Source organism: Bos grunniens, chromosome 28, assembly GCF_055505025.1.
Source record: "Bos grunniens cultivar Pamir isolate PY7600 chromosome 28, Bosgru_T2T1.0, whole genome shotgun sequence".
Classification (NCBI taxonomy): Eukaryota; Metazoa; Chordata; class Mammalia; order Artiodactyla; family Bovidae; genus Bos; species Bos grunniens.
Genome location: NC_141192.1, coordinates 5197289 through 5223937, shown reverse-complemented (window position 1 = coordinate 5223937; position 26649 = coordinate 5197289). Strand labels below are relative to the sequence as shown.

The following is a 26649-nucleotide window of genomic DNA, read 5'->3' as shown; positions in this document are numbered from 1 at the left end:
TGACTCATCAGAGCCACTTGGGACTGCGCAGTGAGTCTTTGGGGACTCCTAGCAACTCCCCTCCACCACCAAGGTGGCCTGGAGTGTCCCCTGCAGGTGAGAGAGCTGACCCTGAACTCTCTCTCCTCCTGCAAGCACCAAGGACGTAAGCAAGATGTTTCCTGGACTGCAGAACAAGCCATAGCAGAGATGAGCCAGCTCAGAGGCCAGGGGGCTCCAGCAGTTGTAGCTTCTGAGTAAGGAAGTCTTCCTGAGCACTCAGGTGCTAGGCGCTGTGCTAAGCTCTTATGGTTGTTCAATCGCTCAGTCGTGTCCGAGTCTTTGCAATCCCATAGACTGCAGCATGCCAGGCTTCCCTGTGCTTCACTATCTCCCAGAATATGCTCAAACTCACGTCCATTGATTTGGTGATGCCAACTAAGCCCTTGGCATGTATTAATGCATTTAATCCCCACAGCAAGCACAGCAAATAGGAATGATTACTTTATTCCCCTTAGACAGATCAGGAAACCATTGCAGAGAGAGGTTGAGTGACTTGTCCAGTGTCACACAGCTATAGAGGCAGAGCCAGCATTCAGCTGAAGCAGACTGCTCCCAAGTCCATGCTCCTAACCACTGTACTCAAGGATAATCCTGAGGAGGGACAAACAGCCAAAGCTCTCACGCCAAGACTCTACCAAGCCCTATGCCAACATCCAGTCCTGGGAAGGAAGAATACTGACGACTGCCACTCTTAGTTCCCACTCATGATTTGTTATTATCATACAGACCGTTTGCCACGTACCGGAACTCTGCCAGGGGTTTTAATCTGCAGCTCAGAAATTACCATCCCTATTCTTAGATGACAAAAAGGGAATTCACCATGGGCGATCAGCGGGAAGGATGGCAACCCTCACTGTTGTATTTACTATTTTTGGTACTTGATAGAAAACTTTAAAGACGTTAAACAAAAAAACAGATCTCCCATCTTTGTCCCAAGTCACTGTGCTTCCCTCCCTGACACAGCTCTCCCCTGACACTGTACGTGTACTCACACACACACGTGACCTTGCTTCTACCCAGAGCAATACTGACACCACCACCCTCACTTTGCTGCTATGAGCTAACAGTACCCTGCGTTGGAACCATGGCCTCTTGGTTCATTAGGAATCGTGGTTTCCCATTATGTATGTATCATAACATATTTAACCATTATGGTTGTTGGCAGTATCTGTGGTCACCAACAGTGCTCCAGTAAACCCTTGTACATTAAGTGAAGAGTCTACCTGCGGGCCTTGCTCCCCACAGCTTTGCCACAAGGATTAAGAGGCTGTGAGCAAAGCTGTGGTGACCTGGGCTTCGGGAATCACACTTAGCCAACCCCCTACTCACCAGCCACTCACTCAGTTTTCTGAGTCACAGTTTCCTCACCTGTAAAACGAGGGTGGTATGAACCCACTTCGAAGGATTGCTGTAAGGATGCCATGAGCTGGAGCACGCACAGCGCTTGCACGGCGCCCTGCTTGGAGTGAGGCTGGAGAAACATGAACTGTGACTCACAGACATCTGGGCCGCCTGGTCACCTGGGAAGTTCAGGGCCTGCCTCGGGGTCTGGGATTTGTCCTCAGCTTGTTCCTGTGCATTAGCATCTTTCCTTTCAGAGGAAGCCAATGAGTCTGGACACAGACAACAGAAAGACCAGAGCCCTCCAGAAAAGAAGACCCGAGTCTGTCTTCAGGCCTCTGGACTGGGTGTAATGAATAGGACCCAGAGGTACCACCTGAGGAGGCGAGCTATGGCTCTCAAGGATTTCTGGAGATTCTGTGCTCACCAGTGAGGCCTCTAAGGCCTGCTTGGCCCCGAGCTCCAGCCCCACCCTTGGCCACTGCCCACAATCCAGCCATATCTTTTCCCTCTCTGTTGCCCCCAGGCCTTCCAGCATGCTTTCCTTCTGCCTGGCACACTCTTCCTCCTATCTGCCCCCAGTGCCCTCTGCTTGCCTATTTCCTACTTCAAGTCCTTTAGAGGCTTGCGTACATGCCACCTCCTTCAGGAAGCCCTCCTGAACCACCATGCCACAAGCTGCGCAGTCACCACTAAGATAAGATCAGTTCCATGGCCACAGCAGAGCAAAGCAGTGTCAGGGAAGAATGTCAGGCCATAGCTGCAGGGAGAGATGGTCTAGCCATAGGGATCCAGGCATACTCAGAGCCAGGACCTAGCTGTGGACACTCAGGCTGGAGGGCAACATCTGCTCTCAGAGCAGAGAGGAAGGTTTCCGCGGGAGAATATCTTTATACCATTTGGATAGGGAAAGACCTCTTAAATGAGATAGGAAATGGAGCTACTTGTCTAAAAGATGAATAAATTGGATACTACAGTATAGAACTTCTGCCAACTAAGGCAGCTAACTGAAAGAAGGCATTTAACATCCCTAACTTACAAAAGAAAAGTCTCAATTTTAAAAATGGGCAAAAATTTTAAACTACACATGGGTATTTAGAAGAGCAAACAAAAATAGCGCATAAAGATACGCTCAGCTTCATCTTTTATCATGGCAATACAAATCAAAATCACAGTGAGACACCTTCCACATGAAATCTTAAAACTAAAAGCAATGCCAGGTGTTGGTGAGGTTGGGGAGCTTCGAGAATTCTCTTACATTGCAGATAGCAGTGAAAATAGGTAGAAATGCTTTGGAAAGTAATTTGGAATGATCTAACAAAGTAAAACATGCATAGGCCCAATAGTTCACAATATTTAATAAAAAATAAAGCAATCACAATCATCAATCAATTAAAAATAAATAAACATTTAAGAAAAGAAAGCAATCACAAAAGTGTACAGTAGTTTAACTCAAGATGTTTAAGGTTCATGGAGAGGCCAAACTAGGCAGTAAGTATTTTAGGATGCATACTTGTATGATAAGCTATAAAGAAAAGCAAGGAGCTCATTAGAACACAATCATGATACTGGTCAGATCCCCTAGGTAGATGACATGATACGATGAGGACACTTAAGGCTCCTGTACATTTTTTATTGTTTTTTAATTTTATTTTATTTTTAAACTTTACATAATTGTATTAGTTCTGCCAAATATCAAAATGAATCCACCACAGGTATACATGTGTTCCCCCTCCTGAACCCTCCTCTCCTGTACATTTTTTAAACTGGTCTGGGTTCGTGGGAGCTCACTTCATTATCATTCTTTTAACTTGACATATACATTGTAAAAGTGTGCAACTTTTAACTTAAAAAAATAATTTAAAAACAAGCACAAATAGGAAATGGACACACATTTAGAGCCCCAAGCTTTTGCTTCTGTGGAATCCCTGCTGCCAACTCATCCCAGGCCTGCAAGCTGGTTCAAGAGGCTAACAGGGAGCATCACACCCCAAAGATGCTATGGAGGAAGGAGCCCTGGGGTCCTAACTTCACATCCCAGCCCTGTGCAACTTTAGCCAAGATACTCCAACCATCTGTTTCAACATCTAAAATGAGTACCTAGCAAAATAGTTGTGCATGGTAGGGACTCAGTGAATATTTGTTGAATGAATGAGTCAATGGTTTCTAAGATCCCACCATAAATACATCCCTCATCCAAATGTGCTCACTGGGGAGAAATTGTGGCTGCAGCTTCTAGCACACCCTCCCCAGAACACACATGAATAGCCCAGAAATCCAAGTGGCAAGACAGAAAGTTCTCTCTTCTGTTCAGTCCAAACTTTTGGTATTTTAATGTTACAGATTTTCTCTCCCAAATGTCAGCTTCTCTTTTATTTTTCCTTTCGCTGTCACAACAAGCATACAAGTATTTTAAATGGAATTTTACCAAATGGCACTGCATTCTGTAAACCTTAAACATACAAACTCCTCTCCCACCACTCTGCCAAGTTCTGTCGTAGAACTTGCTTTTGCCTTTCTGACCCTTGACCCAGATGCCCAGTCCTCAGGCTCCACCCAAGGCAGGACATTCCTTGGTTTAAAGGAAGGCTGAGGGGCAAAGGAGGAAGGACCAGTCCTTACCTTGCAGGGGTAGGATCTTACACATGACATTTATCCAAGTGACTGACTGCACAAACCTAGGGCATGCCAAGTCCATTCCACACACGCCATCCTTGGCATCAACTCTGCCTGGCTGGTGATAAGAGAAGGCTGGAGCCTAGCAAGCCCCAGATGACAGTAATAAGATGGTGCCATGGCTAAGTGCATGGGCATCAAAGTCAAAAGGAATCTCTCTGAGCCTCATGCTCCTCATCTGTAAAATGCAGCAATAATCCCACTTCAGACAGTTACTAAATAGCCTTAATAAATATATGTAAAGATACTTGCAGATCAGCATCAAAAAAACAAAGTTACTATATCCCAGCCCACTTCTGTGTGACTTCGGAAGAAATGAAACAGTCTTTACACTCAATTTGCTTTGTAATTGGGCTCATCGCAGCTAGTGCTACAGTGGTCGGGTGGAGGAAGGGCCCTGAGGGGTTGTGGAGGCGCCATTTGTCTTGGATGTATCAGTAATGTAAATCCATCCACAGCCCTCAGACAGGCCAATGCCAGCCAAGCTGAGGAGCACTCACACTCTGGATTCTTGGGGCTGCATCAAACAGCATGTGTGTTTCTACACCCTTGGCTTACATAACATATTAAAAATGGGCCACAGATTTGACTGTGTGCAAGGGGCAAGGTCAAAACAAGTCACAGGTGCTGGAGTGGTTTTACAGAGAATGTTTGGGGTAGAAAGCTGGCTTCAAAGGTTGTCAAATCAGGAGGGTAATGGCCAGGGCAGGCAAAGGCAGGAGGTTCTACATAGAACCCAATGAAAGAGCACTGGCCTTCAGGAAGGCTAATGCCAAATGGTCAGCACCTTGGACAGTGACAGCCATGTGTAAGCAGCTCTGAGACGCTTGATTCACAGCCACCTTTAGCAAACAGGGCGGGTTGCTGCCAGTCCATCCCCTGCACCATGATGCTTCATGGAGCAATCACAGCGGTTTATCTTGCTAAGGCCATATGCTTCCTCAGAATCCTTCCCAACAAAGCAATCAAGGTTCAGCCAATTGCCAGCAGTGATCCACCCGAAAAAACCTATTGGTAACCCTGTGTGTTTATAAAATTACTAATAAAGGTCAGTCTGGTTGAAAAGTAACTTCAATCCTACAAGAGATAGCAAAGGTCTCCGTGTGACAAAAGAGGAGTGCACCTTTTGGCTTGACTGGAGGGTCTGGATGGGAGAGGAGAGGGGCAGAGGAGTGTAGCTACAGAACGAAACATGTTTCCTAGCTCACCTCAAAGGTCTTGCCTTGTCTCCCCCACATCTCTCCTTTGTCTTACATTAAAATTCCTTGAAAGGTCCATGTTCTCTGTACCAGCCCCCAGACTATGACATGGTCTCTCCAAGTCCTCCCCAGAGTCAGGGGTTGAGCGGGGGTGGGAGGGAGAAGCCAGGCCCTGGACAGAGTCCAGTTCAAGCACCTGGAGCCTCTGGCCTCCTTTGTCCCCATCACCCCCCTCATCTTAATTTCAGTACAGTGACTGTTTGCTTTTCAATTCCTTCTGGAAGACTCCAGACAGCATATTTGCTTAAGAGCTGAGGACAACATTCCAGTCTTAGAGAAGCAGAGTATTTAGGCAAATGCAAACATATGCTGCTTTCCCTTCTTAGTTACAGTCTTGGCAAAGGGATTATCCACCAAGAGAGGAAAAAAGGACTTTCGAGGGTCTACCTCATTCTACCCCGGCCCCAACTGTGAGGCGCCAACCCTCACCTTTAAAGATGTACGGTGAGTGGCTGTGGTTATCAAAGGGCAGCGTGCGGGTCCTCGTGAGGGACTGCTCTGAATCTGACTGTGGTGGGCACACGAATCCACACGTGGCAGAACTGCACACACAGCGAATACACACCCAAGTGCGTGCAAACGGGTGGATGTGAGCAAGGCCACGGATTATGTCAGGAGGAAGTCCTGCTCGTGGTACGCCGTGACAGTTAGGCAAGATTTTGGAGCACACAGGATCTCTGAATTATTTCTCATAATTGTATGTAAGTCTCAATTATCTCAGAATAAAAAAATAAACAGGTTTTTTAAACATATAATTTTTTTCAATGAAAAGGTTTTATTTTTAAACCATTTATCTTGGGACCAGAACCGGTCTCCATTTTCACAAAGCAGCCATAGAAAACCTGAAGCTATCTCTTCAAAGCCCATTTTTCTAGTTTCCTAACAACGAAATTATTATTTTTTTTATACAGTAGGCCTTCAAAGAATCCATATCCAGCCATGCCCTGTGTCCCCAGACCCACACGATGCCCACCTGGGTCCACGACATTAAGGTTGTCCCTCTCCCTGACCTTTGCCCCAGCCTGAAACCCTGAAACTAAGGGCAGGTCAGCATGGAGGGAGGCAAGGAGCTGGGGAGGCTGGGAGAGCGTCCAGCAGGAGGGGGACACTTTGCAGAGGAGGCTTCCGGGAGGACCCACGCTGGCCAGTCCCCACCACTGCTGCCTGCGTGCAGCCCTCGGACCCCTGCCAGCAGTTTATTAATATTTTATTGAAAACTCAAAGATGATTCAAACTTCAGCTGTCATGATAAGGTGTTGTTGCTAGGCAACCTAGTGCCTGTCTACAGATCTGTTTTCAGAGCTCATCCCCTACTCACGAAGCTCAAGGTTGGGTCCCACCACCCAGAGACCCACTCGGTTCAGACCACCAACCGCCGTCCACACGCAGCCCTCTCCAAAGGGCTCAGCCTCCACGAGTGAGGTCCAGCTCGCAGGTCTCCCGGCATCTGGTTGTGCCCCCAGCGGAGCCCCAGGGCAGCCCCTGCCCCCACTCACCATGGCTGTGCCCCCACCGGAGCCCCAGAGCAGCCCCTGCCCCCACTCACCATATTCGCTGTCGTAGAACATGACAAACTTCTGCCAGCGCAGCTCTGTCACCAGCCTGAGCATGACATCATTGAGGCGCACGGGCGGTCTGGAGGCCAGCGTGTAGGCCTCGCCATCGGGGCTGGGGTTCAGATGGCAGGCGGTGCGCGGAGAGCCCCCTGGGTTGCGCTGGACAAAGAGATGCGGGATGTGCATCGCGTCTGTGAGGGACTGCAGGGCGTTGGCAGACGCACAACCAGTGGACGTGACCAAGGCCAGAATCCCCTGGGTCATGAGGTCACAGGCTGGAAAGAGAGGGGAGAGAGAGGGAGGGGTCAGCATGGGGGTGATGCTGCCCTGGCTTCAATTCACACAGCTCACACTGGGCAGCTCATTCCTGGGGTTCCAAGAAACACCGTCTCCCTCCAGGGACCAAGAACCCTGTCAGGCCAGCCCAGAGGTTTTCACAGCCACAGTCTGTGATGCCCTAGTGACGCTGCCAACTAGATACTCTTGTGTCCATTCAACAGATGAGAAAACAGAGGTCAAGAGAGGCATAATCATTCATCCTAGGCTACTCAAACAGGGAGAGTAGAACAAGGCTCCTACCCACATCTGCCGGAGACATTCAGCCATGCTACTATATTAGCTATCTGGTTTCCCACTTGGGCTGTGAGCCTCTTAAGAGCCACGAGCTCATTTTGTTGATCCTTGTATCCCCAAGGCCAAGCCACAGGCCAAGAATGTACTGTGTACTCTACAATCGTTGGCTGAACTGAGCTGATTGGGGCGGAAGGGAATGAATTACATTGGAAAGCCAGGGAGACACTTACCCCCGAAGACCCAGATTGTAGGCAACGAATCCCAGAATCCCTCAGTCTCCTGGCCAAGTCCACTTGATTCATACCATAAAAATACTGGGTCAAACCCCCGGGGAAGTATTTGGTTCCAGAAGACCAGGATTATTTAAAAGCCACTTGACAATAACAAAAGGAAGAGGCTCCCACAGCGGGGCACTGACTGCAGGTGTGGAGGAGGAACACAATCAGGTGTCAGCAGCCATTTCTAGGGTGGGAACACTTAGGGACCGCCTTTTGAAGTCATCCAGTCACCATGAGTTCCAGTAACCCCTTTTAGCCACACTCTTACGCCTTTTTGGAACATCAGACCAATTAATAGAACGATGCACCTCCCAACACTGCAACCCACTGCACCAGTTTTGAAGCAAACATTTATTAATAATGCTTTATGTGACGGCAGGAATGTGGGAAAGCAGATGCAGTTTCAAAACACAGCCTGTGAATGTCAGCAGGCCATCTGCTGCAGACGGCAGACTTTTGAACAACTTTGACAATGCAGATCTTTCAGTTGAGAGCACGTGGGTTTATGCAATGCCTCAGACCAGACTGAGAGAAGGAGATGAAGACCAGAGGGAGGAACCCCAAGGAGCAAGGCAGAGGGAGGCTGGGAAGGTGCAGGAAGAGGAAGACACCCCCAGGCTTTCCAATACCAAAGGCCAGTGGCTCCCCACGCAGGGACAATCACCTTGCACATTCATGGGCTTCAGCACGAGGACAATTTGACGGCCCACAACTCTTCCTGAGGAACCCTTGGGCTTCAACACAAGGCAGAAGGAGGGGGTGGTTAAATCAGAGGTTCTCTACAGTCCCTACTGAAGATCACAGAACCACCTGAACGCTCTGGGCCCTCGCATTCAGGCTCCACCTGGCCAAGCTCACTCCTGAATTGTGATCCAATCCTGCCGTGCTTCTGAGTAAAGCCCTTGGTGGCCCCCAAGAGCCTTGGGCAGGGAGTCAAACTCCTTAGGGCAGGCTCCCCAGCGCCTGCAGCCTCAGGTCCCCCCTGCCGCCCTGCCCCACTGTCCGCCTGTCGTTGTTCCCTGGAACCTATCGCACTTCCTTTTGCCTTCTGGACCTTGACTCTTGCTCCAAGACTCAGACTCTACACCCCAGACTGGCTCAGGACCTTTGTCACGCACTCCGTTTGCACCCCACACCTCCCCTCTCGCGATACTGAATTGTCTCTCTCTGCCACTTGACCTCAGGTTCCAGGGGAATAAAGGTCATGCCCTTACGCTCACCATCCTCATCCAGGGACACAACGTGTCTGCCGGCACACAGCAGTCAGTAAAAACTCATACAATAATACCACAGTCCTTGACATTTGCATGCCCTCTGGTCAACAGTTCCACTTTGGGCATCTACCCAAACTATAATATAAAAATAACTTTAGGAAATTCCCTGGTGGTCCAATGGTTACAAAATTTGCTTTCCAATACAGACGCTGCAGTTCAACCCCTGGTCAGGGAGCTAAGATCCCACATGCCACAGGGCCAAAAAAAAAACAAAATATAAAGCAGAAGCAATACGCAACAGACTCAATAAAGACTTTAAAAATGGCCCACATCAAAAAAAAAAAAAACCTTAAGGAAAAAAAATGGCTTTAGATCCAAAAACATTCAGAGGATACTTATCCAGATTCTTGATATATTGCCAACAATCGAAAAGATGCAAACAGGTGAGCGACACAAAAGTGTTCCACTTGTTGAAAGCACACCCAACCTTTAAAACTATCTATGAAGATACTGCAATAACATGGGAAAGCATCTGTCATTAAAAAGTTATGTGAAAGTCAGACAAAATTGTATGTACTTTATGATATCAATCAAATAAAACTTAACATGCATGAAAGACAGACCAAAAGGAAATATTGCAAAACGCTCAAAGTGACCGCATTTTAGGTGAAGCCTCAACGTGGTTTTCCCTTTTTTCTGTACTTTGCCAAAATTTCATGCTGTGAACAGATTATTCTTTTACAAAAGGAAAATAATCCTTCGGTAATGGATAAGTAAGAAGCTCCAGGAGGAGGGACTATTTTGTGAGAATTTTCTCTGTGCTGAATACTCTGTCGAATCCTCTCTATACATGAGTTCGCATTATTCTCATGACATCCCGGTACAGCAGGCATCACTGTGTCTATTTTCCAGATAACAAGTTGTGAAGCCGCACCACTGATACGCCTTCTGAGGCCGGACTGAGACGCCTTCCTGTCTAAAGATGCTTCTGCGGGGCGACTGTGACAAAACCAGAGCATGACATTTCATACTCGCCAGGATTACAACAATTTCTACAATTAGGTAAAAAGCACGCTTATGAAAAAGACAAGAGAAAATACTAAAAGCCAAGGTCTGTGATGATAAATGGATTTTTCTTTCTTGTACATATTCTCTTTAATGCCAATAACACAGCATTGAAACCTCTTAGAAGCAATCTTGCAGAATTCACCACACATCACAAGGGTGTAAAGTCGCCCAGGATCTCAAGTCTTTGGTCCCACCCAGGACACTCACTGCGCCATCGCAGGGTCTCAGCTCTCCATCACGCACCCCCACCTGCTCCGTCTCAGGTCACTGCCTGACGTCTGATGGCAAGCGCCCCTCCCTGTCCCCGCTGGTGCCCATTCCACAGGTACTCTGTCATTGAGTCACTGAAGCCCCCAAGGCTCCATTTCTCCATCCGAGCCCACATCCTGTACTCCCACGTGGATGGACTTGTTTCTTCCCCGCTATGCGTTTCATGCATACGCTCAGCACACCCTCTAAGCACAAAGCCCTGCAATGAGCATTGAGTTCAGGGTGGGAACAGGACACACACAGGCCCCATCTGCGGAGCTTAGCATCTACCAAGGAGCTGGACTCCACAGTTCAGCCTGGGAGGAAGGAGAGAGAAAGGTCCCTGGGACCCAGAGGAGGGTGAACTCACGTGGGGTTAGCATCAGAGCCTCAGAGGAAGAAAAGGATGTAGACCAGGAGAGATGAGGGGGAGCAGGGTGAGTGAGGGGTGCAATGTGACACAGACACAGGGGCTGGGTACCAGGAACGTGCTCAGGGAGCAGGTCCCATGCCCCAGCCCTAGTGGCAGCCACAGACACCAGCTTCTTGGCTGGGCCTGGGCTCCCCAGGGCAGCAGAAGGAGCGCTAGAATCTGACAAAGTCCTGCTTTGGGCTCCTCCGGTCAGCAGCTGTGTGACCATGGGCATGTCTCCTTCCCGAATCCCTGCTGTCTATTAATTCAGGATACAAATCACAGCAGAGCTATGGGAGTTCTGACTTATAATGTGGACCACAGTGCCAACCCCATGCTGGGCCCAAGAAAGACGCCAAACACAGTCAGTCCCCTGCCCCTCTCCCTGAGCATCCCCACCTCCCTATCAATATCCCACCCAAATCCTGTCCAGGAGCCCAAGACATAGGAGTTTACAGCAGAGAATGACCTCACTCCTGCTGCTGACCAGCCCTCCCCTCGGAGGTGGCACCCTGACCCAGCCCAGGACGGCCACCTGCAATAGCACTGAAATCCCTCAAGGCCCCCACCTCCTCCATGAACGAGGTGGGTAATTAAGGGTGGAAGCCTCTCCTAGGCGCTAATGGAGAGGCCTAATACAAGTCAATTTCTAATCCGCTGTGAATGGCCTGCTAATTGGGGCTCTGTTGAAATGATGGTCATTTAGAGGCTCCTAACATAAAAATAATAAGATCAAAATACATCAGATCAAAGCCACACCAGCTATTAGCTTCCACAAGGTTATGGAATGTCCTCATTCCTAGGACAGGGTATCACACAATTCACACCTCCTCTTGGGGAGAGAGACACCGAACCCCAGCGCCACATCCGCGACCCTGTCGTATCCACGCTGTGGGACTCTGAGTGAGGGAGGGGCTGACCCTCTCTCGGCCTCCAGGCCTCTGTTTTTTCTGTCAAAGAAAAATGATGGCGTCCACTTCTCAGAGCTGTTGTGCACGTTCTCTGAAAGGCCTTTGTACGTGAAGAACCATTTGGCACTGCTGGTGCATAGTGGGGGTAGAAGTCACTCTGTCTCCAGCTTAGAGGTGTTTTTCAGCTCGCTAGAAGATAACAGCCTTTGTTATAATTCTTTGCCTCTAATAGCATATGGTCATAAAGCTGATCTCCCTCTTGATGATAACAATGCAGGCTTGATGGACTGATAAGAGCTCCCCAAGAATGGCTCATCAGCTGGGAAAGTAAGTAGTAAAGATGAATGTAGTGAAGAGCTTTGAGTGCCCTTAACCTGAGCTCGGTGGCCTAGGAGAACAGAGGTCTCTGGGACATATGACGGATTCCCAGAAAGGAGAAGAAGCAGGCCGTTCAAACTCAGGGCTGGATCTAGACAAGAGGATCCAGGAGCTCAGCCAGCCTTCCCAGACAGCCCCACCATTACATCCCTGCCAGCCTCCCCAGAGGTGCCAGCATCCTGCTGATTCATGATTCTCCAGACACACAACTCTCATGGAAGGACGCACCAGGCATAGCACAGGCCCCCTCAAGGGCAAACAGGATCGCCCTCCTTGTCACCCCAGATGAGCTTTCTGATCCCCTGGTGAAACTGAAGCACAGACAGGGCTGACCACTTGACTAGGGTCATAGAGAGTAAATGGCAACAAGAACATCAGAACCAGACCACCAGGTACCTCTGCAGCCAGTCCCAGGAAGAGATGGTGGCTAGCAGAGGACAAAACCCAGGCTTCCATGACCGACTCTACCGGCCATTCCCTGGGTGGAAACTCCTGGGGCAGATACACTCTCAACACAGGCCCCAGAGAAGGAGGAAGCAAGCAAGAACACAGCCTCCTTCTGCTACAGGCAAATGGTTGGCTCATCAAGTCACCTGGGGCCTTAGGTTGGCACTGGAGATGAGAGGTGCCCCTGACCACTACTGATTCACACCCAGCCTTCTCCATCCCCAGGGGAACTCCTGGAAAATTCTCAGGCCAAGACTGGGAGAAGCAATACCCCAGGAGGCTTGTGCTGGAAAGGCCAAGACTGGGAGAAGCAATACCCCAGGAGGCTTGTGCTGGAAGAGATGCACAATTGCTGGTGCTGACGCCTGACAGTGATGCTAGCCACAGTCACCCCAGCCCTTTTCTCCACCACGTGCCCTGAATGCATGATGCCCCGGGCACATGCACACCTGCTCCTCCTGGAAGATGTGACGTGGTCTCCAAATAGAGGAGATCCACCTTGCAGTACAGGCTCCTCTGAGGCTGCAAAGCCTCCCCATCCCAGGAGCTAACTGGCCTCTGGGTAGCCCTTTAAAGAAGGACAGGACTTCTCCTGATGGACAAAGCAAGACAGGGTGCTCTGCCTGCGTGGAAGCAGCCTGGTAGAGGTGCCCTCACATCAGAGGGGCCTGGCAAGCCTCTGTTGGTAATAGCAGGCAACCGAAGGGAGGGCCAGGCTGTGGGCAGCCCTGGGCTCAGCTCTGCCCTCCAGAAGTAATGATCTCTCTCTGACCAGGCCCAGCAGGCCAGTCCCCGGCCGTCCAGCACCTCTGTCTGCCCCACACCTGGGCTCCAGTTATCACCTCACTACTTCAATCATTCACAGCCAGGAGCACACACCCTCCCCTGAGCCACCCTCATTATCTGTGCCCTTCCTTTCCTCCTTTCAGCTGGCACAGTCTTTATTAATATTTGAATTCTGGTGGCTAATGCTTTAAATTAAGGTCGCATTTATAAATACTTTATGGTCGATGAATAATTGACCAAACTTAGTATTGTCATAACTCACAGTAAATTATTGATCCATGAAGAATAAATATTTTTCATGTTTTATTAAGACATTTAAAAGGTAAACAAAACCATGGAATAGGGCGGGGGGAACGGATGGCACCACCAGACCGAGGAGATAGAGCTCAGGCCCGGCGGGGCCTTGACCCATCACCACCCGCCATCAGCCCCCAAAGGGGAGGGCACCCGGGCCTCGCAACCCTCCTGAGCACGGGACAGGCTTGACAAGCATCTCGTCCTGCCGACCTTGTGCTTAAGTAACTATCCTCCCAGCATCCTCCTGCCTTCACTCCTGACTCCTGGCTCTGTCCATCTATCGTTATGGTCCCTCTGCTGCAAACTCCTTCTCTCTGCTCTCTCTTCTAATGCAGGATGGCTGGTGAAATCCCAATCCAGGGTCAGCCATGGTGGGTCCACCTGCCCACCCACTTCTCCAGGTCTGTGAGAGTCAGCAAGACCACACACCCAGCAAAGTGGGAACCCAAAGTGGGAAAGCAGGGTCACCAACCTCAACAGGGCTCCACACCCGCCATATCCACTTACACCCTCTCCACCACCTGCCTCGTTCATTCTCCTCAAACCTTCCAGGATTCTCCCCCAAATTCAACTAATGACCTTGCTTCATTCTTCATAGACTAAAAACAGTAGCCAGCGTCAAAAGGAACTCATCCTACTTATCAGCAGATCTACACACCTATCTGTGTTTGTGCTAAAAGCTGAGGAAGGAACCTTCTCCCATCTTAGGCTGATTCCTGCTTATGAGCTCTGGTTACTCCCACCACTTGCCTTCTCCGAGATCCAGACCCAGACCCATCACTATGTCTTCTCTGTGGAACCATCAACCTTATATTAATATATCTGACCCATCCCTTTGAAAGTTAAACCTCGGTTCTGTGGACAGTTCCTGTTATTGCTCCAGCCCAAAGCCCTCACTGGGCTCCTGATGCCCAGCTAGGGGGTCTCCCCCAGTGAGTCCACCGGCAACTCACACTTGGTGCGTCAACACTGAGCTCTCCAGGGTGTGATCCTGCCCCTCCCGATCACTCAATCTCAGTAAAGGGGCGCCCCCAGCCACCCACTTGCTCTTGAGCCTTCTCTCTCCCTGAGCCTCTGCACCCAAGTCTTCACCAAGCCTTTACCAAGTCCTGAGTGTCTATCTTCAAAATATACCTTGGGTCTGTTGGCTTTCCTCCCTCTCCACTGTCATCACCTTGCTCTGAACCACTGTCGCCTCCCCACTGGACCCCCACACAGCCACCCCCCCCCCGGATCCACGTGCCATCCACTCTGCACACCGCAATGCACTGGCCCTCTCAAACGATAACCAGACAGTGCTGTCCCTGCTTAAATGTATTAGCTCCCAACTGCTCTTAAAACAAAGCTCACAACCCCAACAGGGTCCTGCGCCGTCCACTCCCGGGCCCTGCATTCCAGGTGCCGGTTTTCATGCAGGAACTCAGATTTTGCCCACTTGCGGGTCCCCTCACGTCCACCCGCCTTGGACTGCAACACTCCTCTCAGTTCTGTCTGGCTATCTCTCCTCATCCTGTACTTTTGGGGGTAACTGTGATTCCCTCAAGAGAACGTTCCATGACCCCAGCCCTCTCTCATGGTACTCTTCCTATAGAGGGCCCACAGATGTTTGTAATCATGGACTATCTCATGTGGCCGCTGTCAGTCATCCTCGGAACCACAAGCCTGTGAGCAGAAACACCTGCGCACTGCTCATCCTCCTGGCCTCTGGCCCAGTGCCCAGCATGGCCTAACAGAGCAACAAACTACTTAATACTCTCAGCAACTCACAAGATCAGCACTATGGGTGTCCATATTTCACGGTGAGGCAGAGCTTTCAAACTTGCCCAAGTCCCCAGATGCTCAGTTCCTCACCAGAGTGAAGCCACATCCTACAGTCTGGAGAAAGGGAGTTTCTTAAAGCCGACCCTCCACTCTAAGGCGGGTTTCACCAAGAGCATAGAGGGGGCTGAGGGGACAGTGAGGAGGAAGTTGGCTGAACCTGAGGCCTGGCCTGGGCAGCAGCCTCTGGGCAGGGGCCTCTCCTGGAGCCCCTCCAGGCTGGCGGCTCCTATGCCCCTCCTGCTTCATGGTCAGCCTAGCCCAAGGAAGCAAAGAGGAGCAAGGCCAGAGGGTCCCGCTGGGTGTTGGACTGGAGCCTGGGGCAGGTGTGCAGCTGGTGCAGGCAGGATGCACGGAACCAGCCAGGAGGGGCAGTTAGGGGAGGGCCAGTGGTTCCATGCCTGTCTCTGGGGCCCTATCCTGATGCCAATTAATGAATCAAACTGACTCCCTGCTCCCGCAGATGCAAAACACAGGAACACTGGGTGGGATCATGCTGGCTTATTTATAGCTCTCCGGCTCCTCGTTAATGACTTTTACTGCTCCGCCAATGGAACGCTAGGCTCCCGGACTGGGATTCACCGGAAGCCTCCACTGTGGAAGTTAAATCAGGACAGTGATGAGTCCTGGGAGACCTGGAGAACCTCGAAAGCAGCCGAGCACTGGGCTGGCGGTGTGTGTGTTGGTGGGGGTGGGGGGGACGCGGTGGGGACGCGATTTCTGCAGCATCTCTGTTCCAAGCCCAGACATCTCCTCTTGGTCTCCCCTCATCCTGCATCTGTGCTTTCACTTACTCATTTCTTCACCCCAAATCCTCTAATCCTCACTGTGTTGGGCCCTGAGCCAGGAGACATGGAAAGCCATGAAATGCAGTCCCCTTTCTTGGGAACCTTAGAAATTCAGCATAAAGTCAAATAATACATACTCAACAGAAGTGTGCTACATCTGGAAAGAAAAGGAATGATTAATTTCGCCTAGCAAAGAGATGTCAGGGAAGAGTTCCATAGAGAAAGAAGCATTGGGGATGGGTCTAAAGGGATGAGTAGGAGTTTGAAAGGCATAGTAGGGGCCAGGCACCATGTGGGCCCATCCAACTAATCCTAGCCCCATAGCCTCCCAGGGAAGTGGGTTCTGTTACCCTATTCTAGACAGGAAGTGCAGGAGCACAGACTCAAGGTTCGAGTGTTGCTTGAAGCCACAGGAGGGCCTGGATTGTAACCCTGAGCTGTCTCTGACTGCAGAGTTAAGTATGTGGGCTCAGGAGGCAGGCAGGACCACTGCTATAGCCGTGTGCTGTCAAGCAAGTCACTTAACCTCTCTGAGACTCATTTCCTCACCTATAAATGGGCTAAGAACAGGCCCCACCTCTAGGGCTCTCATGAGGATTAAATGAGCACCGTGAACCAGAGGTCACATTTGCATGCACATGGACAGGCCAGACCGTGGGGCCTGCCCCTAGCTCTCCCCATGTCCTCAGGCTGCCCAAGGCCAGTTCCATGCCTGCCCTTCCCTCCTTCTGCATGTGCCAAGGCCATCCAGACACCAGGCCCCAGCCTGGCACTCTTTCCCAGGCCTACTGACCCTCTCAAATGGGGACCTGAGGCTACACGGGGCTTCCGATTCTCCCTTTGCATCTCAACCTGTGTCTGACTTTCTCTAGCTCTCTCTGGCTCTCTCTCTTATTCTCTCTGTTTCCCACTTTCTAAGTCTCAGCTCTCTGTCAGAGAGATAGAGAATGTGTTGTATGTGAATCTCTCTCTAGTACAAGCCACCAGCCTCTACTCTCTCTGCCTGTAGGACTGACCACCCAGGAGGGACTGAGCCCGCACATTTATGCCTTGGCACCTACTCTCTGTCCATTGGAAGCTGACCCATGGATGCTCACCTGTCAGGCCCTCAGCTCTCCAGTCTTCCCACCCCAGGGAATTAGTGAGGCAAGAGCAAGTCTCACCTCTGGGCCAGGGCCCCTCTCAGGAAAATGGGGAGGGATAGCAACATCCCCATCCTGCCAAGCTCTGGTTCCGATCTCCAGCCACAAGACCGCATGCTAAGCCTGCCAGCAGGCTTCCAGAAGGCAGCCTCTGTGCTCCCAGGTACAAAGCAGGAGTCCCTGAGGCCAGACATGTCAGGCTCAAATCACTGCACCTGCATGCCCCTGCTAGAAATCCACATCGCTGTCACCTCCTCATCGTTCCAGACCAAGCATCCAGGGGTCTCCTTCGCCCAATCAGAACAGCACAAGCCTTCCCCTGATGTCTCCCTACCATACACACAAATTACAGCTCAGTGTCACTGTTTGTTTTGGGGGTCTCTGTCACCTCTGGAATGAGCCCCGTAACACCTCTCCATCCCTAGCACCCAACTGGGATGGATGGAGGTGTCTCAGAGGAGCAGGCGACAACAGGGCAATGCTGCATGAACACGATGCTGGCCCCGACCTGCCGCCATCGATGGGAGCCCCACGGCTGTGCTCACCAAGAACCCCTCAAGGCCATATTTTGTCACCACCCTATGGGGCTGTCTCTAGGGTCAGGATCCGCAGGGACCCCCACACACACCTCAGCTCCCCTCCAACAGCCAGGGCAGGGCAGGCCTGGGTGAATCCAGCCCTCCGTGTCACTCCCTGGCCTGTCACCTGGTTGGACCCACGCCTGAAGCCCTCCCGAATAGCAGAGACAGCCATTCTCCAGGGTAGGGAATCATTGTGGAACTCCGAGCTTCTGGGCTCTACTGCCCAGAGGAGCCCTCAGTCCATTCTGTCGCCTTCCCGGGTTGCATGACTGGAGAGACACACCCAGGCTCCAGATGTGAGCCTTGAGCTCAACACGGCCAACTGCCAGATGTCCCTCCAACAAGGGGCCTGGCTGCCTGACCCTCTTCCAGGCCCGCCCCTCCACAGTTCAGCCACTTCCTCACTGTGCCCTGCCTACTTGCCAGCCCGCCTTGGCTATCACCAGCCTCCATGCTCTGCAGCCAAGCCCAGGAAGACAAGCAATAAAGGGCAGCCCCTCACACCTTCCCCACTCCTCATACACGGCTCCCCCACAGCCCTCAGTAAATGGCACAGGAGGCAGGATGCTGGGCAACACCAGGGAGGTGATGGGGCTGCTTACACCACCCGGGTCCTGCCACGTTCTTCATGGCCTTGTTGTGGTCCTTGTGTGGGCAAGTCCAAACAGGCAGTGATCCACACTTACTGTTTCAAACCCACAGCAGACTGAGCAAAACGGTCGAGGGGAAGAGGCCCCACAAATTCCTGACGTGTCTCTTAGGCGTGCACTACTCTCCATCCTGCCCTCTGATACTCTCCCAAGAGGCAGCAATCTAGAAACCCAAGCCATCTCCTGTCACCTTGCATCCAGGAGCCTGAGCTGGACACTTGTCAGATGTCATCGTCTAATCTTTTTTTAATGGGAGGAGGGCAGGGAGGGATGGGTCACGGCAACCACATTACACAGAAGACATGAGAAGAAACCTCTGGCACAAAATACATCTTGAATCAATTCTAGGATGCTAATTCCTTCCTCTTGGGAAGTCTGTTCATTCACTTCTCAAGCACTTAGCACCCTCCTTTAAACTGAAACCCACATTAGTGCAGAGGACACCCACTGACACACTGTCCAGCCCTCTGGGGCAAAAACAGAAAGAAAGGAAGCACTCTGTCTGTCACAGAGAGAGGAACAGTGCAACTGTCAGAGGACAGGTCCTGGCGCTGAACCGTCTTGACTCTGCTCTTACAGAGTCAAGTTACATGTGGCGTGAGTTACAGTTACATGTGGCTTGGGCAAGTTATACCCTCTCTAGACCCCACATTAAAAATGGAATTACAACACTGATTTCAAATATGATCAACGCATTTAACCAAGCAAACCAGACAAAGACAAACACAAAACAGAGTGCCTACCAGTGGGCACTAAGGAGAATCAGATGAGTTTGAACCCAAGAAGCCCCTTGGCCACCACCACCAAGTCCAGTTAACTGACCACCTTATTGCATGAGGCGTGAGCTAAGACTAGAGGGGGAAGTGGCCCAGCTGGGTTCAAACCCAGATCCAGGTCAGCGGAGCAAGGCCTGGGCTGCTGGTTAGTGCTGGGCACGCCCAAGGCCAACCTCGGCCCACCTGTGCACAAGCCCAGAAACGTGCCAGCTGCAGCTCTGCTGGTGAGGGGTGGGCAGGGAGGAGGCCAACACCCAGCCTGGGTGCCTGCCAAAGCCGACAGCCGCTTTGCTCCTTCACCCCAGGGCCCTGCACGCCCTTGAGTTCTAACAGCTCCTCATTACCCTAACAACCATCATGACAACACCCAGCCTCTAAAATTGTAGAGACAGAGCCCCTTTTAGAGAATGAGACTAAAGGAGGCAGCTGCCCCTGCTCCCAGTGGCCATGACCTGAGGATCTTTCAAGATAAGAGAAGAGGATGGTGAGGGTGCTGGCCTGGCCCCAGAGGCAGCCTTCCCATCTGAACCAGCCCTGCAACCCGAAATAAAAGCAAAACCCTCAGGACATAGGCTGTGGCTTGTGTGACCCTGCCATTCAGGCCAGCTCTGCTGATCGCAGTCTAGAGGACATCTCATGCCTGAGATATGCACGGGAGAGCCCAGCTGGTGCAGGGACATCACCCACCCCAGCTCTCAGGTGCTTTGAAGCAGATGGGGAGAGAGAAACCAGAAATCTCCTGGAGCCAGCAGGGATGAGAAGGGATCTTTGCCAGTGATAATGAAAATTTTCACAGTAGCAGATGCTTGCAGAAAATTAAAAAAACAATACAACCAATTTCACAAACCAGAGAGGAACTTAAGAGAAACATGGTCGGAGGGCTCGATGTTCCCACTGATACTTTTCTAACCACAAGAGCACTAGAAAGGAGCCAGGTCCTCCCCACCAGGTAGTCAAATTGCCCCCAAGAGCCCATCCCAAATGTCTCCAAGCACCTACTATGTGCCCAGCTGGGGGCCATGCTGGGAACACAGGGATGATGCAGATCTGGCCCCAGGTCCCAGAACGTCATCTGGAGGGGGACCCAAAACAGGGACCAGACGTGGCTCAGTGTCCATGGAAGGATGGCAGGCAGAAGGCGTGTGGGTAGGTGGTCATGTGGCCTGGAGTACAAAGGGTTTCACAAAGGACAGAGCTAAAAATGCTGGACCAAAACACGGATAAAGGGGGATCAAGAGAAAGAGGGCAACCAGGTGAGTGGCCTGGAGAGAGCCAAGGCCCACACGTAGCTTTGTGTGTGTGTGTGTTTATTTTAATTGGATGATAATTACTTTACAATAGCATGATGGGTTTTGCCATGGATCAGCCACAGGCGGATCTGCCAGGAATGGACCACTCATTCTGGCAGGAGGGGAATGTGAGGAGGTAGGTTTACCATGGAGGTCTTGCCTGCTCAGCTGAAGGGCTTTGTTTTGACTGCTTGAGCACCAGGGAGCCCTGGAGGGTCCTGAGCACAGGCAAGGCCTGCCTTTGGAAAAGAGGCCCCAGTGAGAGCACAGCAAGAGGGCAGGAGGCCTAGGCTGACCGCTCTTGCTCCTCGTCCTGGAAGGACGCAGGTCAAGGAGCACAGGGGAGGAGGCAGAGAGCACAGTCGAGGCCATTAAAGGTCAGGGGACAGCGTCAGCTTGAAGCACAGAGTTGGGGGGCAAACAGAGGGGCAGGCCTGGGAGCCCAGGCCCCAGCCCAGCACCAGCAGGACCGAAGGAGGGCGCCTGTCGCCTAGCAGCACGCACTGCCCTTATAAGCCGGCATTCACAGGCCCAGGAAGACAAATCCCCCCTGCAGAAGGGACAGCTCAGGTTTAGTGACATGAGGTCTCTTGCTAGGTCTGATCCACCCCCGGGAAATGAGCATGAATTAGAAAACTCAGGCCTTCTGAGAGGCACCTCGAGCCTGGGCCGAGGGCCCAAGGGACAGGACAGGACAAGAGCCGGTGCCTCCCAGCTCTTCAGGGAATGAGGCCAGTCCATCAGCCTGCAGTCAGCATCCGAGGAGACCCTTTGAGGCTTCAGAGAGCTTGGAGAGGCCTGAGTGCCAGGGAAGAAGCTGGTAGAGGAGAGAAGATGAGGGTTAAAGGAAATGGAGTGTCCCCACCCAGCTCTGCCCTCACGGGAACCCCACGGAGGCCACGCGTGCTGCAGGCCAGGGTATGTCTGGGCCCAGCCACACTGGCACACCTGGTAGGCAGTAGGCAGGGCTGCGCCGGGCCTGTGTGCTGAAGGGGACAAGAGGCTGAAGGATGCACCCTAGGGGAGGCAGCCTAGGCACACAGGGCATCAGAGCCAAGGGGGACCTGACGTTCAAGGACCTGTCACTGGAATTGATCACGTCCAAGACCCCGATGGTGTAACCACAGACAAAGCCATGTCCCTTAACTCTCCAAGTCACAGTGGGCACACGCAGCACATGAGCCTTTCCAGACAGGCCAGCTTGAGGGGAGCAGGCACCCCCTTCCTCATCATCCATCAGGCACCGGCATCTCGGTCAAGCAGGAGACAGTAATGCCAGGTACACGCACAGAACAGCACCATCGCAGGTGGGGGCACCTGTGAGCCTGTCCTCCTCCCCAGGGCAAGCTTATCTGGGCACAGGCACCCTATGTGAGTTCCCAGTTGCTGGGAGAGGAGCCTGGGGACCCAAGTTCCCCTGCAGCCGGCCTGCTTCTGGAGGGCTGTGTGTGCATCAAACCTGGGGCATGGAGGGAGGGCTCAGGGGATAAATGAGAAACACCCCTCCCACACACACACAAAGAAACCAGCACTGCATGCTGCTATTGTGATCTGCACTCCCCAAGGCATTTTCTCGCTGTAAAAGAGGCTCGTTGTGGATGGTTAGATATAGAAGGTATAGCAGGTTACAGTAGGTTGAAGTGGTGCCCAGCTCCAGCCCTGCTCTGGGTGAGGAAGACAGCACCCCATCTCTCCTCTGCCCAGACACCTTCCCTGGAGAAGACAAGGGGACAAGGGGGCAGGAAGACACAGCCAGCAGTGCCCACACCAGAAGGGGACAGGGAAGCTGTGGGCTAGGGGCTTGGTCCCTCTGAATGCCCCAGCCAGCAAGCATGCATGCACACCACTCTGCACAGAGGAGATCCCCTGGCGGCTGCCCAAGCCACACTCCAAGCCAATGAGCAGGGATTTGGCAGGGATGACTCCAGGCAGTTCTGGAGGTATCTGAACTCCATGGCCTGCCTCGGCGTTGTCTCTCCTCTGCAGGGATTGACACCCCAACCAAGGGCAGCTCGGCTCAGCCCTTTGGGCAGGAGCACTCCCTCCCATAGGCCCATATGTGTGGGCAGCGCCCCTGACTCTGCTTTCCAAGATGTAGCTGAGGTGGCATGAGCAACAAGCGACAAGCACATAGGCTGCGTCTCATCACAGACACACGGTAATGCTGTGGCCAAAACGGACCGAAGGAGAGACCTAACTCAGTGAGCAAACTGTTCTGCAAGGCAGCTTCTTCCTTATCTTACTGGCTCTTCCTGACAATTCTGAGGTAAGATTATTGATCCCATTTTTCATATGAAAAAACCGAGACTCCGAGAGGGAAGCCATTTGCCCAAAGTCACACAGCAAGCAGACGAGGGAGTCTGAGCTCAAATTCAAGTAAGTCTAACTTAACAGATCCTGCTATTCCCATTCTCCCAAGAGACACAGGTGACGGCCAAGGACCAGCGGGTGAAGTCCAGGGATCAGAGTGAACGCCAAGCACCAGCAGGCAGCAGGCAGATGCTCAAAGCCACGTGGTAAAAGGAAAGAAGGAGAACGTTCCTGCTCTTATCCTAGCCATGTGTTCCCACTAACTGGGTTGTATTCCTCCCCTTCCAATCTCCTACTGAACTCCCAGAACTCCCACCCTCTCAGGCATCCCCCTGCCCAACACTCCCAACATACAGAGGTTCACAAGTATATTTCCTCATCTATTTAAATCATGACAGCATCAGGCTGAGTGAGCCTCAATGACAGCATCCCAGCAACTATCTGGGCAGAGCCTTACAGAGAGGGCATCTCTCCTGACCCTGGACCACTCCTCCTCCTTCCCAGATAGCTGCTCACACTCCCACACAGTTAACCAAAGACCATCTCTAACTTCAGAGTCTAGTGTTGACTAGGGTACGTCTCTCTAGAGGGAGATGCAAGGCGGGGGAGGGGTGGCGGGGCGGCACTGGGGCACTGCAGCCCACCAGGCTATGGTCAGACCCATGCCACCCTGCCCCACTGGCCCTGCCCTGGCCCTTCCAGCATGGCTGCTTCTGCTCTGACAGGGCCACATGGAGTCTGGGCACGATGGGATGAGAAAGTGTAGTCACTCAGTAGAGTCCAACTCTCTGTGACCCCATGGACTGTACCCTGCCAGGCTCCTCTGTCCATGGAACAGACACAACCTATTCCCAAGACCCCACCCCCAGGCGGCACCTCCATCATGCTCCAGGGCCTCTGACCCATCCTGAGGAGGCAAATGCTAACAGCTTTAGTGCACTCAGGGGTCACTCCCTGGACACAGCCACCCAGGCCAGAACACTGGCCAATGCCACACCACCACCCAAGCTCCGTGTACCCTCCTCTTCTCACTTCAAAGCTCAACTCAAGAGCTTCCACCTCCAGGAAGCCTCCTGGAACCCTCCCCGCCCCCAACACCCCAGCTCAGCTCAGCCTGCCACTTGTCACTCTGAATGATCACCTTGTGTCTCTGCCACCAAACGGTGAGCTGTTGGAAGTCTGGGACCATGTCAAGGCCAGTCCAAGGTCCAAGATGCAGCTGCCCAGGGAAAGTTTATTGAAGGAGTGAGTGAAACTGTTGAGGTAGATCAAGCCAAGGTGCTGAGGACTCATTTCTCGTAGAAGGTATTGATTTTGCCCTACAGAACTGTGGCTCGAGTTTCCAGCTGAGGACCCAGGTGTGAAGATGGAGGGGAGGGAAGAAGGAAGGATATGCCATTTCCAGCCTCTCTCACAGGCCAGGCGTGAGCTGAACTGCCCGGTGACTCGACCAGGGCCCCGGTGCATCACGGAACTGAGATGCAAACACCACTCGCTGTCTCCATCCGCCCTCTGCACTTTTCCAGTCGGGGTACCAGCGGAGGCAGCTGCCCGCAGCCGCACAACTCTTCACCTTAAACGGCTGGTTTCTCAAGTGGTTTGTAAAAGGATATAACACCAGAGGCACTACTCCAGGCTGAGAATTACGAATATTTATAGTGTTTAAGCATAATTGCATTCAGATGAGGACTATATATTGCTCACTGCAACTCAGAGTCTCCTTAGAGCACATTATTTTGCACGCAAGGACTGCTGCCAGAAGTCGGCGTGGCGACGGTGGGGCCTGGAGGCACCTTAAGAGGTGCTGGTGTCCTGACTTAGAGGTCCCCATGCCTCTTTGAGGGAGGAACGTTTTTTTAAAGTTCAGGATTGGTCCCTACCTGAGGAAATTGTTCTACCAGCACCCACTGGCTGAGAGCATTCATCCTGAGCCTTCAGGAAGTAAACTTGCAAGTGATTATACCAACCATAGCAACACGGTGGTCATGTGTGCGTGAGGGTCAGGCTGGGAGCACTCATGCAGGCTCTATAGAACTGGGACCCCCGGGGACCCACTCCATGAGGCTTTAGAATTCCATAAGCCTAGTTCCTATGTTCAAACTACCACACAATTGCACTCATCTCACATGCTAGCAAAGTAATGCTCAAAATTCTCCAAGCCAGGCTTCAAAAGTATGTGAACCGTGAACTTCCAGATATTCAAGCTGGATTTAGAAAACACAGATAAACCAGAGATCAAATTGCCAACATCCGCTGGATCATCGACAAAGCAAGAGAGTCCCAGGAAAAAACACCTACTTCTGCTTTATTGACTATGCCAAAGCCTTTGACTGTGTGAATCACAACAAACTGGAAAATTCTTAAAGAGATGAGAAGACCAGACCACCTAACTTGGCTCCTGAGAAATCTGTATGCAGGTCAGGAAGCAATAGTTAGAATTGGACATGGGACAACACACCCGTTCCACATCGGGAAAGGAGTATGCCAAGGCTATTTCACTTATATGCAGAGTACATCATGCGAAATGCCGGACCTGATGAAGCACAAGCTGGAATCAAGATTGCCGGAAGACATATCAATAACCTCAGATATGCAGATGACAACACCCTTATGGCACAAAGTGAAAAACTAAAGAGCCTCTTGATGAGAGTGAAAGAGGAGAGCGAAAAAGTTGGCTTAAAACTCAACATTCAGAAAACTAAGGTCATAGCATCCAGTGGGTCCCATCACTTCATGGCAAATAAATGGGGAAACAATGGAGAAACTTCATTTCAGGGGGCTCCAAAGTCACTGCAGATGGTGACTGCAGTCATGAAATTAAAAGATGCTTGCTCCTTGGAAGAAAAGCTATGACCAACCTAGACAACATATTAAAAAGCAGAGACATTACTTTGCCAACAAAGGTCCATCTAGTCAAAGCTATGGTTTTCCCAGTAGTCACGTATGGATGTGAGAGTTGAACTATAAAGAAAGCTGAGCGCTGAAGAATTGATGCTTTTGAACTGTGGTGTTGGAGAAGACTCTTGAGAGTCCCTTGGACTGCAAGGAGATCAAATCAGTCAATCCTAAAGGAAATCAGTCCTAAATATTCATTGGAAGGACTGATACTGAAGCTGAAACTCCAATCCTTTGGCCACCTGATGGGAAGAACTGACTCCTTGAAAAAAGACCCTGATGCTGGGGAAGATTGAAAAGTGGGAGGAGAAGGGGACGACAGAGGATGAGATGGTTGGATGGCATCACTGACTCGATGGACATGAGTTTGAGTAAGCTCCGGAAGTTAGTGATGGACAGGGAAGCCTGGCGTGCTGCAGTCCATGGGGTCGCAAAGAGTCGGACACAACTGAGCAACTGAACTGAACTGAACTGAAGCCTAGTTCCTGTAGTAAAGAATCCACCTGCAATGCAGGAGACCCTGGTTTGATCCCCGGGTTGGGAAGATCCCCTGGAGAAGGGATAGGCTACCCATTCCAGTATTCTTGGGCTTCCCTGGTGGCTCAGATGGTAAAGAATCCACCCACAATGCAGGAGACCTGGGCTTGATCCCTGGGTTGGGAAGATCCCCTGGAGGAGGGCATGGCAACCCATTCCAGTATTCTTGCCTGGAGAATGCCCATGGACAGAGGAGCCTAGCAGGCTGCAGTCCATGGGGCCTCAGAGTCGGAGACGACTGAATGACTAAGCAGACAGGCCTGGTTCAGTTAACAGCTGCCAGATGAAGATGTCAAGACCTGTGCATGGGCAGGTGGGCTGATGGGGCACAGGGCAAAGACACGGAGAGAAGAGGCTGAGGATGAAAGGATCCCAT

General features: G+C 51.6%; 1 protein-coding gene across 7 annotated transcripts in view; it reads right to left on the bottom strand.

Annotated features, from left to right (window-relative positions):
• Positions 1–26649, bottom strand: part of GRID1 (glutamate ionotropic receptor delta type subunit 1) — a 687534-nt gene that overhangs the window by 535884 nt on the left and 125001 nt on the right. For 6 of the 7 annotated variants that reach the window (XM_086381183.1, XM_086381179.1, XM_086381184.1 and 3 more), the window contains one exon: positions 6865–7149. In XM_086381183.1, coding sequence (XP_086237309.1) covers positions 6865–7149 — 285 coding nt within the window. Of the gene's footprint in view, positions 1–6864; positions 7150–8389; positions 8460–26649 lie in introns of all 7 variants that reach the window. The other variant, XM_086381181.1, reaches the window with a different exon arrangement.